Source organism: Prinia subflava, chromosome 1, assembly GCF_021018805.1.
Source record: "Prinia subflava isolate CZ2003 ecotype Zambia chromosome 1, Cam_Psub_1.2, whole genome shotgun sequence".
Lineage (NCBI taxonomy): Eukaryota > Metazoa > Chordata > Aves > Passeriformes > Cisticolidae > Prinia > Prinia subflava.
In genome coordinates, this window is record NC_086247.1 from 104,603,037 (window position 1) to 104,622,109 (window position 19,073).

At 38.3% G+C, this 19,073-nt stretch overlaps 1 protein-coding gene across 19 annotated transcripts in view; it reads right to left on the reverse strand.

Moving 5' to 3' along the window:
* Positions 1-19,073, reverse strand: part of CLASP2 (cytoplasmic linker associated protein 2) — a 145,345-nt gene that overhangs the window by 75,746 nt on the left and 50,526 nt on the right. For 17 of the 19 annotated variants that reach the window (XM_063405975.1, XM_063405964.1, XM_063406036.1 and 14 more), the window contains one exon: positions 12,315-12,461. In XM_063405975.1, the coding sequence (XP_063262045.1) occupies positions 12,315-12,461 (147 nt within the window). Of the gene's footprint in view, positions 1-12,314; positions 12,478-19,073 lie in introns of those variants that run through there. The other 2 variants (XM_063406092.1, XM_063406082.1) reach the window with 1 other exon arrangement.

Below are 19,073 nucleotides of genomic sequence, written 5' to 3' on the forward strand. Positions count from 1 at the left end.
TTTGTGAGGCTTGACTGTCCTCCACAGAAGCAACACCAGAGCTTTACTACATTCTCAACTCAGACAGTGCTGCCTCCGCACCCTAAACTGACCTATCTGACAGAGCACACATAAAAGCGATTTTGTTGCTGTTGTTGCTTACCTTCTCAGACCAAGACTGTGATTACAAATTTCTTGTATCTCTCTCTAGTTTTAATCCCTTCAACTGAAAAGTGCATGTCCAAGGCTCCCCGTGGAACATACCGCCCTTTGACCAAATACGGACAAGTTCAGCTACTGCATTCCTAAAGGCAAGAGCACTATAAACAATCCTAGGGGGCTCTAACCCCACTGCATTTTTAACATCTTTAAGTGCTCAGCACACAGCGAAAATCCAGAGCCTTATCAACTGGGTAATTACATTACCCTGTCTTTGGACTTGAATCCAACTGAGCTTTTTCAGCTGAGACGTAGCAGAAAAAAATCTCTCATGAAGAGGAAGAAAAATACACACGTTTATCTACATTGTTTGTTAGTTTTCATTCATAATGTTTACTTATTCTTATCCTTATCCTTCAAGCTTTCTAGTTAGACAGACACACAGAGAGCCCTGGAAGTCTCAGTTCCACTTCAGGAAGCTGGTGAGAAAACACAACAGACAGACTTGATATAGAAGCATATCACAGCAGCTGAAGCCCCTCCCAGTTTTACAGTGGAGTTGTGGGGGGTTTTGATAGGTTTCTCTTTTTTGTGTTTATCCTCAGGTTTGTTTTGTTTTTTAAACTGAAGTTCAATGAGTCTGGAAATGGAAGCAAAAAAAAAAAAGTATCACTTCCTGCAGATCGCCAACAGAGATGACACTTTCATGAGTTAAATTTAAAGGTTTCTAACATTTTGCAAGGCCCTAGGAGTCTTTTTTTGGAAGAAGGTTTATTCCAGTCATAAGGCTGAGTTCAGCACTGAGAATAACTCAACACCAGAAAGGGTACTGTGTGCAAGCAAGGGAATTACTCAGCCTTTTGTGAAATCAATTTTTCACCCAGGAGTTAATTCCTGCGGTTGAGTTCTTCTCCTCTTCAGACTGAAACACTTGAAATACTTCCAATATATCACAACTTTGCTCTACTGCCTTGATCGTCTCCCCAGTATTATCTACAAATCTGTACATCATGGGATGACAAAACAATGGGACAACACTATATGGGAAAAGAAAGATGCTGAACGTGATTTTGGGCTTGTATTTCTGGTTTGAAACAGAGAACTGCTTACTCAAAGCATGCCTAACTGCTAAATAAAGCACACAATTGCTGGTCTAAAAATACAAAATAATTGCCCGATTTGTATTTGGTAGGAGGCCTTTATTAGTCAAATTCACTTTATCTGCTTTTGTAAGCTTTTGACAAAAAAATTCACAACCAAAAGTTTCCCTGTGAAAAAAGGGAATTTCAAAGCTGTTAAAGAAACTCATGAGTAACAAATATGCTAAAAATTTGTTTCACTTTTTGTTCCTAAATCCTTTTCTCCCTAAAAAAAGTTTAACTATTTTCTGGTAAAACATGCATCATGATTTATCATTAGTAAACTCTGAAAGGGATACTGTTTCTCAGATGACTTTTATCCCTCAGAAGTCTCTAACTGCAGGCAATAACTATCTTAAGAACATATATCCAGAATAAAATGATGGGGACTACAATTTTTTTTTCTGAAAGACCACAAAATGTTACACCTTTGTCTCCAAAAGCTCCATCTCTTATCTGTCAGAGACTGAAGCAAAAGATGCAGATCATTCTGGACTGAAAGAAAACCTTACTGTTACCCCATTGGCTCTGTAGGTTAATAAACAATCAGCTGTAAATTAGGAACAGACAGCAGCTTCAGCTCTGCGTGGGATAAATGGCCAGGATAAGCTCAAGTACTTACTCAGCTTTTCATATAATAGGTTAACTGGCAACTCCCACTCACTCCCTACTGACCTCTCTCATTCTAGCACTGGTACAGCTGAGCACTGAATCACAAAAGGGAGGGGCTAAACCCAGAATAAAATAAACTGGCCAAGAAGAACAGTTTCACTGAGCAAGTTCCCTAGTCTGCTTCACCATGGGGCCGTACAAACAGCACAATCCAGTGGCTGACTCAGGATACAAATGTGTTAGAGAAGACAGAGAACGAAATTAGCCCAGGCAGCTTAAAAAGTACAGCTGCTGAAAGCCTAAGTATAGGCTGAGAGGAATAGTGCAATACTTAAACGAAATGAACTCAGGGAAGGACAAGTGCAGAAGCGACATGGTGAAATGGACAGTCTCTCTCACAAGACCCCACTGGGTGGGGTGGATCTAAGGAAAGTGATGATACCAAACAAAAATAAACGAACAAGCCAATGCAAACACACAAGCTATAAATAATAAATCACAACAACCCTACCAATGATGAAGACACAAAACCTAATTGTTTCTTCAGCATGATACTTGCAATAACAATGACATTCTGTTCCCAGCCATAGTGGGCCGACATTGCAAAGGTCATACTTAATTCTTTCTTTGAATGTACATTGTACTGTCTGTTAGTCTTTGTAACTGGGATTTTTCCTGAATCTGAATTTCCTGAATTTTCTGCAGCTCTCATTCTTCACAAAATCTACCTGTTTATCCTTAGGTCAGGCCTTATTATTTACTTTTAAAGTGGTATCTGTTGGGGGCCAGGGAAGGAAATTTCCAGTGCTTCATGATCTGAATTACCACCTCTGAGATGGCAAGGGTGACAATGACTCTGATAATGCCCTCCTGTACAGACCAATTTCCATCTCAGGAGCTCAGTAAGAAGTCTCTTTATCTTTCCAGGTATCATAAGATTACTGCTATAGTCTAGAATAACGTCTTTTCATACGCACTTTTTGTAAGTCTGCTTCTGCAAAACAGGAACCAAATGTTCAGAAAATGGGCTGGAGATGGAGAAGTTTTGAAAATTCCCTTCAGGTTTTAAACTACTGAGTTATCTAAAGCTATCTGATATACTGTGCATAGAGACCTTGATGTATTAACAGATTCTAACATTGTAAATGTTCTTATTTCCATTCAAATTTACATTGAAAAACTGATCTGTAAACTTCAACTGATGAACTTGAATAAACACCTCCCACGAAACAAGCAGATAGGTATTCTCCAGTCTCAAGTATCTGTATGAAGCACAAAGGTGTTCTTTCATTGGGTGATTGAGAGTCACTTAGTATAGATGCTTTCAGCTTGCCTGCTTAAGTTAGGAAAACATTTGAGAGCAACAAAGAAGCAGCAGCTGCTTGAGTAAAAAAGCACTTTGATCAACACTAGACAAGATTTTTTTTTTAAACAAGAACCATCATTTCAGATAGTTACACTGGTAAATCTGGCAGGATGGATATAATTAGACCAACTTAGATAAAACTTTGTTAGCTTAAGTAACTTGTACTGTTAGCATCACTTACTGGCTTTGCTATACAAGTTGAGAAACAGATCATGCTGCTAATTGCCACAACTCTTCCAATAAAACTTGGGGAAGACCAAACCATGAAAAGCTGCAGAGATCCTAGCTTAGACAAAAGTTTTCATCAAAGGATTTTCAGCTGTTTTGTGTCCATTTCCTGAGAAAACAGCAAGTGCATCTTCAAACAAGTTAACTCCACAACCTCTCTGCTATTAGGAACTTTTGCAAGCACACACCTTGTCTGCCAGAGAAACCTCACAAACAGAATTTCATTGGGAGACTACCTTAGTGGGAGTCTTATGGTAGTTATTACCTGCATATAGGGAAACATGAGAATCAGAGAACAAAAGGAACCTGTATCAGTCTCATGGGCCACTGCAGTTCATGATTCAGTAACTTAGCATAAAATGCCTCTAACTGAAGCTGAACTGCCTTTGACAAAGACACCCCTGGCAGGTAATTAGTATCAGCAAACCTGTTCAGTTGTTTCAACACAAGCAACCAGAGTTTTTGAAATAAATTTCAGAATACAATACTAAGCCAAAACAAACCTTTCCCCCCACTCCCCCCAGCATCTGGTCTGGCAAAGCCTTTCTGTTGTTTTTAACCAGCTTAGAAAACTCTACAAGTGACTAAGCAGGGTAGAAAAGCATTCACTAGAAAGCCTATTTTAAGGAAGCTGACAGATGAATTCTGTCATGTCGAGCCCCAGTGACTGACATTCACTCTGAACTGACTTGTCCACCCCACTTCCTCCCATGCCGAAAGTCATCGTCCCTTAGGCACCCAGAAAGTCATTCAAACTGAAACAGCAGCACAAACTGAACAAAACAGCATAATATCTTAAAATACCTTTACAATACTCTGTATTCCTTACTTTACCTGCCTGTATTAGAAATTTGGCAGACATAGTTAGAGAATTTCCCAAGAGAGCCCACCTGTACTGCGCCTGTTCCATTATAACATTCCTCCTACATGCCAGAGACATTGCTCATGAACAGAAGTTTCCACACAACAAGTGAATGTGCTGTCTCTGAGGGCTGAGATGCTAAGCAGATCTCTCCATACAATCACATACCCCACGAGAGAACAGGAGCATGTCCCTCTGAGGAGGGACAAGCAGAAATTAGGAGTGAACTGCACTTACAAGGAAGAAAGTGGTGCCAGGTTTTCAACTATCAGGGTAACACATCTCAAGCCTTGAGGTGTGACATGTTAATCAGGTACAAATACAGGACTCCTGTACTAAGAGGAAGCACAAAGTAATTCTTAGGTGGATTGAAGATGACAGCACCAGCATGCATACTGTAAAATTTGAAGCTGCTCTTGAGCAAACAAATTCCTTTGGAATTATGTATTGAATATTACATGCTCCGAGAAACTTAGTCAGTAATATCTGAAGCTGATTCTTAACACTGAAAGCATAGTTTCAACAAGTTTAGCCTGAATTCTTTTGCACACAGTTTCACAGGTATAGAAGATTAATAATACTAGCTCTTCACAGACATGATGTGGAGATCGATTCAATTAAAAAACATTTATCAAACACAGAGTAAATAAGAAAATTACAAAACAAGGAAAATAATAATGTTATACTGAGTACAAAGTTCGGACAGCATACATTAGGAAAGACCAAAGCCTGGATGGGGAGGAAGACAAGAAGTTCCACAAGCAGTGAGAACACAGATGCCTGACTTTTTAAGCTTATCTCAAATTGATTAATCTTGGTTTCTACTCAACTGGAAGCTCACACAGTCATCTTTCAACTCATGTACAATGTTCACGCTCCCATGGTAATCTTTCAAAGCACTCATGTATTCCTTTTCTCTCTTGGCACTCAGTTTTCACAAATAATTAAAAGGACATACATTTGCGACCCCGGCCCATTTGTTCAGTTTCAACAGGTGAGTTTTAAAGTTAGGCTCATTTTATGAACATGATAGCATTAGTCTTATTTTCAGTTTTTAATATAACTTCCTAATAACCTATTTACAGTTTACTTTAATTTGATCCTAGTTTTACATTTGAATGGGGAAAATTGCACTAATTATTTTACATTACAGAAATTACTGAGAACAAGCAGGAACACAAACAATTGATTTGTATCATCTGTAATTCTGATGTCAAAACAGAATGATTTGAGATACTGTGATGTAATAGTTTCGGTAACATAGAATTTTCGTTACTGTTGTCAGTGCCCATTTGCATAGTCCATTCTTGAACAATTTTAACAGACTTTATTAACAACAATTCACACTCCCTGTCACCACAAACTACACAATTACCATTTTTACATGTTCTAGATAAGACATTTTTATCTTTTGCTTCTAGAAGTTCACTAGGGCAAGACAGAAGATCAAAGTAACTTGACTTTAATGTGTTGTTTTTCCTCTTATATTTTAAAGAACATTTAATTTATATGTTCCAAAAAAAAAAAGAACCATTTCCAATACAGGTGCAAATACTTATATTACAAAAATCATTTCCATTCCCTGCTTCTACATTTGAAAGCATACAACATTGTCAAAGGAAATGAAACAAGCTTCTTAAGACTCTTCTCCCACACACCAACACACCACCCTACAAAGAGGAATCACATCTGCTACTCCACAAAGCAACAGTGCAGGAACGTTTTGGAATGGTTGTCTTTGCTTACTCTTCAACACAACCCCAGCCCATAAGGACTCCAAGTGGCAGGGTCAGCTGATTTTAGTCCCTCTTCCTCCTCCATCCTTCCTCTTTTTCCTTCTAGATTAACCCGCATGAAAATATAAACAAATTGCTTCCCCTTCCCATTGGCTTGATATAATCAGAACTCAGAGCCAGCAGCTAAACAAGGGCTGGGTTGTCTTCCTTGTTCTCATCACTGTCTGGTACACCATGATTGCCAGTAAGATGTCTGGGACCAGAACCCCAGACACAGATGCCAAGAGCAGGCTGGGCTACATCTTGCGGTGTGCTTTTATCTCCAGACCTCTTCCTTTGTGCTCCCCCGGTAGTCTCTCCCTATTTTATCCATTTATAAGCTGACTTCCAGACTATGAACCTTTTGAGAAAAGACTGTCTGATATAGTATCATGCTTAGACCAACACAATGAATCCTACAGTCTAACTGAAACTTCTAGAAATGAAGTGAAAAACAGGGTAGTATGAACTATCACTTGGGTGACACACAGAAAACAGACTAATGAACAGTGTTATGGACACATACACGTATTTTCTGAAGGTATATGTATAAGTGTGTATACATATATATATATTCATAATTTATCATGTTTGTTTGGTTTCATTCAGATTCCTCATTAAGGTGGATTTTTCAATCCCCCTTGTGAAGAGAGCTGCAAAGGAAGGTATTTGCTACAGGGATGGAAACCACAGTTGATTGCACAACCATTTATAATGGTCCAAGGAGAACAGAGCATTGATGGTATGGAAGGGAACCCTAACTTCAAGCACCATTCAGGGGAATATACAACAATAATAAAATCCAGTAACTCAGAGGACACAAAGTTGAAAAATCCTCCTACCTCCCTGAAGTCTGGATTAGGTTAAAATAGCTGCAGTTCATGACCACAGGATTGCAACCCAGCAATTCCATGGGCAAGGATCTCTTGGGATGGAAGTTAATTGACATTAACTGTAGGGAAAAGGAAGCAAACTGGCATTCTGTAGCAAATTCTCTGATTTGGACTCTGATACCCTAGGCTAATCTCTAAGGCTGCTCAGAATGACAAGACGACTTTTTAGCTGGGATGGTGAAGAAAAATCCTTGAATTTCACCATCACCTGGAAATCAAAAAGGAAACAAAGTGCCACAGAATGTAAGGGGTGCTTTGCTGACTAATATTACCTCAGAGCAGCTTTACATCATACAAAGGGCCAGAGTAGAACAAGGAAAACCAAAAAATTCTGATTTATTTTACACAACAAATACAGCACTTTGGAAATCACTATACAAGTGATTTCCAAACAAGGGCTAGCAAGAATAATACAGGAAATATCCATGAGCTTATTTTCTGCAGAATTCAAAATTTTTTTATAAAACCTTGTGGGTATTGATTATTATGAGTTCTTTTTTGGTTTTCGTACAAGAGAACATAGAACTCTCTTGAGTCTGGAGACAATCGATACAGTGAGCATGAGTCTATCTTGTTTCAAGTCCATTCACTAACAATGTGTATTTACAGTTCCACAATTACTAAAGTCCTTCTAACATAAATGTTTTTTAACTACAGCACGTAGTTTTAATGAGGTTAACTTCAACTGGCTGAGACTCCACCTATCTTTCAGTCTCATGTTTGTTTTATCCAGAGCCTTTTCATTTAAATTTTTTCCTTCTAAAGCTTCCAAAGGCTCCAAAATGTCGTCTTCTAAAAAATCGAGCCAAAAAAGCAAATAAGCACCATTTTAATACTTTTCAACAAAGAGTTGTATGGCTGTTCTTGAGAAGGGGAAAAAAGCATAATGACAGATATGAAAACCTAACTTCAAATTTCCTGAAGCCGGGAACAGCCTCCTACAGCTCCTTCACTATGGGGTTACTACAGTTCTCAGAGCCTTCCATTGCCAAACTGTTCACCTCCCTCAATCAGGTTTTTCAGCTACTTCATTGCTACAGATACATTGTTTCAAAAGGTATAACATTGTCAGTGTAAAACAATAACCAACACATAATATTGCCAGCCCACCAAGGTACAAACGATTTTAAAAACCTCAATGAGCTAGAGACTAAAATACACTTTGCAGTATCTTCCTGCTGAAAACGCTGTGAACTATAATTTGAAACAAAGTGAACTTCATATAACACTAAGAATAATGCTCCAGCCCCCCAGAGGTTTTCATAAAAAAATACAAAAGAAAGTTAACACAAACTTCTGCCATGATTATATTACACCAGCAAGCATTTCTTCCAAAGGCGACATGGCTCTTTTGAAGAATCACCATTTCTACACTTAATCCATTTCAAAGACTACTGACCTAAACTGACATTTTGGGAAAAGAGGATGCCAGACTTCTTCTTGAGACAGTCTGAGGTTTCCTATTAACACTTAGATTACATAAAGCTTCCAAGTGTATACAGGCAGGCAATTCCCTAGAAGACTTGGAACAGGGCTTTCACATTTGCAAGAGAACTTGCCAACAACCTATAAGAGATCTTGAACAGCACAGGGACACAGCTCATCTGGCTGACATAAGCAAGTCCTTTTCTACTGTAAATCATGGTGTCCCTTAAAATTAAAAAGCTGCTTGTGCCACACCGCCAAGAAAAAGCCCCTGAGTATCTATTTCTGCAAGGGCAGAAGACAGAGTGCACGTTCTCAGTAAGAAGGCTTCAGAGCAAAGAGGTATTTCCAGAGGCTTCACCACCTGAATGAAGAGCTGACAGCAACTGTATCAGAAGTAAGTAGATCAGCTGTGCCCTTGCTGGCAAAGGTCTGACTTGGGGAAGTGTATTGACCATGGAATAACAAATATGCCAAACGAAGCACTGTTCCTATTAAGTGGAAGACCCATCACTTTTTATTCATCACAAATAAGCTCATGTCTGAACATCTGCAAGCAGAAAAGTCAGAGGAGAAACAGCCTGCTGGATTCTTCACTCCCAGGGCAGTAAACCCCTGTGGCTGCCCGATCCAGTACTTTTTTGGCAAGCTGTCTTCTGTAGGCTTAATCACACTGTCAGCAAATCCACAAGTTCTACACGCCTTCCTATCCTGACCACGAACAGGAAAATGACTGGCACAGTCATTCCCAGCACAAGGAGAGAGAATTCCAGGCTGAGTAGGACACTGCTATTGCTCATACAAATACCTGTTTCACCTGCCTTCCTGGACAATGATGTTGCACTTTCAGTGTCACCAAAGTACACTTGCTACATTAAACAGAAAATGCCCAAAACAGTGAGAAATTATTTTTTTAAATATCAGATAAGTCCTTTCACTTGAAAGGCATATCTGGGCAGTGGTGGAATTACCCATTTCTTCATTAAGAACCACCTCCATGACATATACAATGAAAAGCCAAGCACACAGGCATCTATCTGACATATAAATTCAGCACGTGTCAGCAGATAAGAAGGTCAGCAGTGTGGCTAAGGAGTTTCATTTTCTCAACCTCAAGACAGGGTAGCCTCAAATCCTTTCTGGACCCAGGAAAAAAAAACAAATACTTTGCCACCTACTACTCATAGCAAAATACACCTTTGTCAAGCAACATCCTAGGAAAAGGTCTCTGGAATCCTTTGAAATATAAAAAGGCAATTTAAATGAATGGAACTTGCAGTAATTTCAGCCTTTGCTCAACACAACTTCTATCTGTACTAAATTCTGCCTGGTCACAGAAGTCTGAAAAGGAGAAACTGCAGTAAAAGAGCTGCTTCAACTGCAGGTCACTTATGTGACTTTGGAGATTTTTGCAAAAGGGAAATAAAAAGCAACACAGTTAAAGGAGCTGCTGCGAGTGCTCCGTCCAAGGCTGAACTGCAGCTTCTGAATATGGATTAATGGATATTTGAGAGCCATAAAAAAGGGACAAGCAGGACCAACAGGTGGCAGAAGCACGAGGTGAGCAGTGAAAGCCTGAAATACCCATCCAGTGCTTATGAGGAAAAGGCGAGAAATGGCACGCCCACTGACTACTGACTTGGAATGCAGTGCTGAGCACAAGGATTTGGGACTGCAGGATACAGCAGGGCCTTACTACATCAGCAAGAGCAAACAGCTTCCAGAACTATAAATTTACTCCATAGAGATGGCAATTTTGAGGCTGGAGAAAAATTTCAGGTGTCCTTTTGGCACCTGCAAATTAGATCGTACAGAAACTGGATGTGAAAGAGCATCAAGATTTTGTTGTAGCCATGAAGAGCCAGTAAGTCTCTACAAAAGCAGAACAGGATGCTGTAAACTGGACTCTCCAAAGACCATGGTTCTCTGTGGAATAAAACTTTTCAAACCCAGCATTTTGTCCCATAATGACAGTGTGCCTCTAGACACCTCTCCTGTTCCTGTACATGTCTCTAGCAGCTGTTTCTGACCACTGTCAGATGGGACAGTGGACTGCCCAGACCTCGTCTGTCCTAGTGTCATTGCTCACATTAAGATTATTACAGGAAACTTCTCACTTCGGGAAGAAACTATGACCTTATTGTTTATGAAATACATTTGGCACCTACACTAATGTTCTTGATTAGGCTAGGAGATGCAGGATTTGTAAATACTATATTACACAGATTAAAAAAGAGAATAAAAAAAGAAGGGAAATAGATGGGTGTGTAAACACACCTTAGTATTTTCCACAATTGAAAGGAGATGGTATAAAGCAAGGAATGCCCAAAGTACTCTGGTTTTGGCATGCTTAATTTTAGTATTTTTTAAGTTTGGCAATATAGGAAAAGGAGAAAAAACAATATAATATTTTTTTGACTTTTGATCTACTTTACTACTGCATTTTTAAATAAACTGAAAAATCAGTGAGTGGTTATTCTGTTCTTATCTCCCTTCACCTTGTATCTCCATGTTTTTACTGCAGAGCATATAAAGTGAAAGCCTACATGTAAAAAAATTACATTAAAAACCATCTATATTTAGTAAAAATATTATTAAAAGCCCATACTGAATAAACAGGAATCCTAAGCATTCAGTTCTGGTACTATGTATGTTAGTCTTGCATGCAAAAAATACCATGCTTCAGGTTAAAGGAGATTACATTATAATTATTTATTTGTATTTACTTACTATAATACTTACTATGTGCAATAATAACAGTAATAAATATCAATGAGATAATTTCCTTTGTGGAATCTTTTTGGTGATAGCATTCTGATATATATTGCTATCAATTCTCAGTTACACTATGACAGTGATGATCCAACCCTAAGGAAATCTTTTCAATCTATTAGGAATTTTTAAGATCACAGGTGAAAACCAGTAAATTTTCAGCACATTAGCTGTATCTTAGTAATGTGAAAATACTTAAGAGGCAGCTTGTTTGCCATGTATATCTTCTTCCAAATTTTATATTTGCTTTGCAGATCACATATGGGATTGCATGAACAGGAACATGGATAAATTATTCTTGCAAAAAACCCTTACTAAAAGAACCACTTATTCATAAAACCCCTGTACCTGAAGTATGGTGTATTTCCACAAAATTATGTATTTTCTCTGAATGCGTACATGAACCATCAAAGAAGCAGCCACCTTTTTAGCAGTAAACAGTTGCTTTTGTTAAGACTACCCCCGCCCTAAAAAAATGCGGATTTCCCTGTTCTAAGATCATAATTACTAAGCATTCCTCATTACGCTGCTCTGAAGCCATACCATGAAAAAAAATCCTGCCAAGGGGTTTGGCCCTCATTATTTATCTTTCACAACCAATTTCACAATACTGACAGTTAAAAGAGTAATAATAAAAGTCACCCAGAGGTAATATACACCTCTGATGAGGGCTCTGGGTGATGGCTAATCCTTTCTAGCCACGTGAAACTGTGCAGACCTACAGTAAAAATTTCATCGACACAGACCACTTGTCCAGAATTTCACAGGATATTTATATATACAATAAGTGCAGTGTGGATTCCAGGAGACACCCATACACTCACACATATATATATTCATTTCACCAACATAAATGCTATCTCCAGACATCAATTTTACTTATGAGAGATCTTAATAAGCTCAGTGCACACTCACAAGAACAGACAGACATGCACACACCTTTACAGATGAATAATTACATAAAACAGGGTCCCTTACTGTTCTCAGTTCTGCAAAAATACTGCAGTCATGAATTAAACATCACCTTCCAAAGTTCTCTGTTTTGTGCCTGCTCTGGCAAGGTTTCTGGGAACACTGATTAGAATCTGAATAGCTTTACATTACCTCCAACCTTAGGCCCACCAGCTGATCCTGGCTTTCTTGCACTGTTTGAAGGATTTCCTGGCTTTTTAGGTGCCGGAACCTTGAAGGCTGAAGCAGCTGATGATGGCCTATTTCCATCCACTGACTCTTCATCATCAAAGCTTTTGTCTAGAAAAAGATACATTAAATAAAAATAGAGCTATTAGAATGGGTATATTTTCATTTCTTAACCAATTATTTTCTTTCACATTTCACAGAAATTCACAAAATGCACAAATAAAAACAAGTGTTTATCAGTTTGTGTTGTTTCTGACCTAGGAATAAAATGACAATGGGAGATAAACAGCATTTTCTACATTTCAAGTTCTTATAAATATTATTTTACCTTCATAATTAACCACAGTAGAACAGAGCATAAAAATGAATCCTACATATCCACTCCACAAAGGAAAAATATCTTTGCACAGACTGAATTTTTTTAACCATTTCTTAATATTTTCCCAAAAGGAATTCCCTTAATATAATTTTTATCATTCTGATCTATCAAAGAAAAATGCTTCTCCTTTTTTTTCTTTCACTCATGCAGGCATTTTCTGCTACACATCCTCCCACAATGTGTCTAACTAGCACTCCCTGTCTCCTTCCTTCCACCCAGATTTTTCAACTTACAATCACAGATCCTCTTGCAGATCAGTCGCCTCATTCCTCTGATAGCTCTTCAGTCCCCTCACCCTAGGACGGACCCAGCACCTCACATGGCCACATGCAGTAAATCCTTAATACCAACCAAAGATTCTATCAAAATCTGCTCGCAAACACCCTAGATCCACCACTGAGATTTGTGCCGGCATCTTTCTCTCCCTTCCCTGCACTAGGTGCTGCACAACCAATGAGCTGCAAGGTGACATCATCTTCTGGGAGCCAACGCCAGAGGAAAAGGTGAAAATTCTCCATGCAAATAAATTCATTCCCACACACGGTATTTGCCCACTATTCCAATCCCTCGTTAAAAAAATTAGACAGGCAGAGAGTATTCCGGGGCTTGCACTCCTCTTTCCTAGCATTTCAGGTTTGTGTATTTTTAATCATGAAAGAAATTCATCTCTAGTGACTAAATAGTCTCTATTCTAAATTCAAAATATTATGCCTTAAAAGAGCCCCAACATATTCCAACAGCAGAACATAATGCTATCCCCACCCACTTAGAGAAGATGGATTTATCTATAAGCTTGAGCACAGAAAACACACCAGCCGATGCTTCCTACAATAAATAAAATGGGCGAGGCTGAGACACAGCTGCACTACAGTAATGAAAGATCAGTTTACCTTATTACCTGCCCTAAAACCTGTCATTTGTAAAAAAAACAAAACCAACCGACAAATTAATTGCAAAGCTTCTTCATTTCTGGAATGGTTAACTGTTTACCCATTGCTTATTCAGAACTTGGTCCCAGGGAAATGTCAACTATATTTAACAATGTAGCCTCCCAGAGGAAGGCAGCTCGCATTAAAGGGTAGAGCAAGGTTTTGTCCAGAAGCATTTGCAGCACCATCGAACGTCAGAATACCCTGCATTTAATGTGTCCAAGATCACTGCTGCTATAGTTAGCACATTTTTCTAGCATTTGCCAAAAGCTGTGTTTTGCACTAACGAATCTCCATGATCAAAGAAACAAACCGTCACAACAAAAATATGGATGCATACTAACAATTTTCAGTAACATTATTGCCTCCTCTTCTATAAACACTGATTTTTAAGAGAATCTTGCAAAGAGTAATTGTTTGGATCTGTAAACTCTGAATCTGAGGAAAAGGCATCAGCCTTCCCCCTCACTGTCCTGTGTGTTGCCATGGAAACAGCACTCCCGTTCAGCATACGGGCTGAGCCAGAATACATTTTGATTCCTGATGCTTTTGCTCTCACTATCTTAAATAGAAACATCAAGATTTTGAGCAAGGAAAACCACTAGCACAAAGGTCAGATAAAGTGAAATGACTTCAACACTGTCACAGAAGGGTAAGTGGCAAGGGTTAGTACCTAGGATACCTGCAAAATTACAGGTAATTTTGAAATATCATTAGAAATATCTTGCAGATTTTTGAACAGAATGAACACATCAACACTGACACGTGAGCATGGAATCATGAAAACAGACTAGAAGTGAAAACATGTTTTGCAAATAAAAATGGTTCTGTTGCTGCACTTTCAAATCTGATGAAGAAACAGGCAAGACTCTCATGCTACTACCCAACAGCTCTACAATGCAGCACTGATAGGCAAATACTGCACAAGCCTTTGAAACAAAGTTATTTGCAAACAAACTTAAAAATAGAAAGTGAGCATCTCCTCATTTATGCACAATCTCCTAATCAAGAAAAATCTAGACAACCCTAAAAAATTGTGTACTTTGGGAACCAGTGATTCAGATAAATAATTTTTATTTTTACCAAACAATTCACTAAGAAGGAGTATCAAAGATGGGTAATTGTAGAAGTTATTGCTCAACCCCATAATGTGCAAATAGAATTTTAGAAAAGAATGCAAAGGCAAATGTTTCAAACTACTGATGTGTTATTAGAGGATACATTAAATAGCCTTCTTGTAAAACTGTCTAATTACTTTGTCTAGTTAAATAATACTCCTTCATACATTTAAAAGATTGTTAACATTGGACTAAAAATCTACACTATGAAATAGTTTTACAGTTTTTCAGTCCACATGAAACTCATCTTTTGAAAATAAATGCTTTTTTTAAAAAATACACAGAACTGATTTAAACCACTGAAACATGGGTGTTCTTAACCCAACTTTTCATGTTAAAATAAATTAAAAATTGCTATACAGTTGGCTGATGTGTTCTAAAATAACAGCACAGTACCATAAGCATGTAAAATTAATGGCTGAAAAGGATCTGTTTGAATTCTATTAAGGCTAAAGTGATAATGCAGCTGAGCCTCTTCTGTTCGGTATTTGTTTTTTAAATAAACATAAAAGCAGAAAATTTCCATACTGTCTTTTAAAGAAACCAGAGGTTTCCCCCACCCTTTTAGGCCTTTACACTTTTATTTCCCTAGGATTAACCATTGAAATCCCAGGTGATCTTTAGGGACACGACATTTTAAGAAATATGCCTTACACTGTGAAGATCCAAAACCTGAAGTCTGTATTTACAGCACTTAATGGAAACAGCATTATATTTGCTTTCCCTACAATGTGCCTTCCATGTGCTCTCACTCATCTCAATGATCCACTTGCTGGTGGCTCTTGTAAAAGCATTTCCATGTAGTTCAGCATGGAGAAGCCCAGCTCCAGTTGTAACAGTTGCTCTCCAGGGCACCATCAGGAAGCAATTCTGCTCCATCTGGCTTTAGTCCGTGCCTTTGGCTGGCCAAAGGACCAGGGATAGAGCTGCTGCCAGCCAACACGCAGAGCACGGGGATGGCTGTAGTTCAGGGTCACACTGTGCCTCTCATGTTAGTCTTATGCAGTCTACACACTAAATATATTTCTACAACCAAAGTCATAACAGCCGAAATATAATTAGTATTTCAAAACAAAGCCATCTGATGGATGCAAACCTTTTTCGTTCTAAAATGGCTGGATAATTTTCATTCTAGGTAATTTAAACACTTTCAGAGTATCAAATTTTGCACATGCAAATACACCTGACAGCTAAGAAAGCAAACAGTGTTTTAAAACAAAGCTCCAAGGTACTAAAAATAAAAAGTCGTACCAATTGCTAGCAACACACAGAACATTTTAGAGGAAAAACACAATAAATTAAAGACATCTGTGCCTCAGTTAAATCTCACAACCCTGTTCTTGTACTTGATATGTACTATTTTAAAGCATAGTGGATAAGGACTTTTGCAAGTAAGCACATCATACAGAGAAGAGCCTCAAATCTAGTACTACCAGAAGCTCCTGCAGAAACCTGATGAGCAACAAATGCTCTCACTCTAGTACATGCTCTCTTCCAGATGAGCAACTTGAAAGCCAGGGAAGAAAAAATTCAAGAAAAGGCTTGTATCTTCAGAAAGGTAGGAACTCAAGATTCAAAATCTGAGCATTAGAAGTTTTCTCTTCTAATGAAGGGCAAAGATCTGCACCACAGAGGATGTTCTGAAGCTACAGTACAGCAAGTGAACTGCTATCAATAAACTGCTGTGCATTTCTAGAAAACCTTTCAAGAGTTGTCTAAGAAATCTTTCCAGTAAAAGACCCTCCAAACCAACCTGCAGGACACATCATAACCTGAAGTTTACCACGCTTTCTGAACTTATGATTTACCACAGTTATTTGAAGATTAAATCCAGGCAGACAGACCAAAACTTGAACTATCACAGAGCATTAAATACTAGAATTCTTAAGGAACAAATGCCATTTGAACTAAAAATAAACAAAATATATGTCCTATCTTCCTGCCTTGTAGCCTTACTCTTGGGGGCCAGATCACAAATATGTAGTGTATGTTTTCTGAAGTATTCAGAGAGATGAAAGCATAAACATTTATAATGAAACTTGATATTCAAAGAACATTCTAGTACTTCCAATATTTTAAACTTCAAAACAGTTTTTTTACTGTTTTGCCTATAGAGCAATAATTATGTATCCAGTGACAAAGAAAATCTAGAGAGAAATCTAAAGTTTTTCATATCCAGAGAGAAAAAATACTTTATTTTCAAAGAAGATTAAATCAGAATATATTTATTGTCACTGCAACTCAAGCCTCACATTTAACTGGTTTGAAGATTCATACAACTAATGTAACATTCTGGTATCTAACATCTTGTAAGACATAGTCAGTAACAGAAAAATGGAATCAGTATCACCTAGACAGCAGCACAAATACAAGATCTATACTCTACAAGTGCTATGCAGCAACAGGAAATCAGAAGTTAACTGACTTAAAGTAGATCCTCTAATGACATTATAAGAGCGAAAAAACTGGACCCCTGCAGTAAGACTTAACTAAAGCTGGCAATAAAGGCAAATCTGAATACAGTAGTAATATCTTACATATCTAACACAACTAGGGTTGTAAATACCAACTTGCAGTAGTTTACTGTAGACTGACAATAGTCAAACCAGAGAACACGTTATATTTAATATTTACATGTTTAATAAAAAAGCTTTTAAACCGACTTCTTTCTGTTCAAGGCATTTGTATCAATTTTGCTTCAATAACTGATTATAGGCTTTGCTAACAAATACTAAGTGTTTTCTACCTTCTGTTAACACTTCCTTTTTCATACCATGAAATATTTGAGGATGACTGCAAAATCCTGCCTAAGAAAAAAAAAAACAACAAAACAAAACAAAACAAACCCAAGTAGATGAACTTTTTGTATTTTCCAAGTCACTCCCCCATTCTGTGCCTACCAAGACACCCACTGCCAGTCTCCCTTCGGTGACTTACAAACATAAACTGCATCAACTACTTGGAACATCTGGGACTGGATCATTAGCTCAATTCCAGATGAACTGGTGCGGCCTGCAACAACTTCTGTCAAGCATGAAAATGGAGCCGCAAGCACTACACATGCATCAAGTTAGCTGATCCCTCTAATCCATACTTCAAGCCAATGCCCCACATCATTCAGTGAGAACTTTATCCCTTACACATCAGGCATTCCATACACTCCCAATCTGTTTGTCCTGACACAAAGAACTGTATTCATTTGCCTAAGCACAGTCATCTAAAACCAGTTTAGACAGTCCTGGGCATCCTGTCTGGTGGCCAGCTGACATTCCAGAAGGCCACAGATCTCTTGTGGGTTTCATGTCATGCGCACTCGCTCCACGTGGCTACTGGAGATACTGCAAGGCACACCTACGGCTGGACAGATGAACTGCACCTCAGAAGCTTCAGATCTACCATAAAGGCATCATTCCTTGGCACTCTCCCTGTGCCACAGCAGGTCTTGGGATCCTAAACCATTAGGAGACAAATTTTCATGCCCAAACAAAAGCCTGCTTCCCACAATGAAGGAGCATGGCTCTTCCAGGACAATCATGGAGGCACAGGAGCAACTTGTGGCCACTTGCTAATGGATTTAACTTTACTTCATGTTACCTCCTTTGCTCCTCTCTGCCTTCCTGAAGGAAACAACTGTACCAATGACTCAGTGCTGGCAAATGGTTCTCTTCTGCACAATAAATGCTGATGCTCATCAGCAAAATCTCAAACTCCTACCAAAAGAGACTCCTCTTTCTGCAGTAACCTCATAGGGGATGGACGAGAAAAAAATACCAATGAGAACAGTGTATGAAGAACAAAAACCTTGGTTCAAAAATGCCCCAAGGTTCTTAAACCAAACATATTCTTTCACATGCTATTTTTCTATTTTTCAGGCAATTCCAGTGAACTAGTGTCTTAAAAAAAAAATCAAAAAAAATCAAAAAAGCGGCAAATAAGGGGAGCAAGAGTCAGTAAGAGGAATAAGGCAAATATTTATCAGTTAAATTTTGCCATTGATCTGATCTCAAATTTTAATAAAATTCCCCTAACTTTTCAACAAGCAAAACAAAACACAGCTCTCCTATACTCCATCGATCAGTGACAGCACTTTTGGTGTAACAACTGCTCACACCTACTTTTGCCGTTTTTTTTGTTCTGGTGTATGCATTTGTTCTTTTTTATAACACGAACCCTCAATGAATAGGACAAAAGAAAAATAGGAAAATGAGGAAGAAGATACTAGACCTAACAGGCTTTTAAAAAAGAAATATTTAGAAGTGGCAATGGCACATGCCACAATAATTATTCACACTTAACA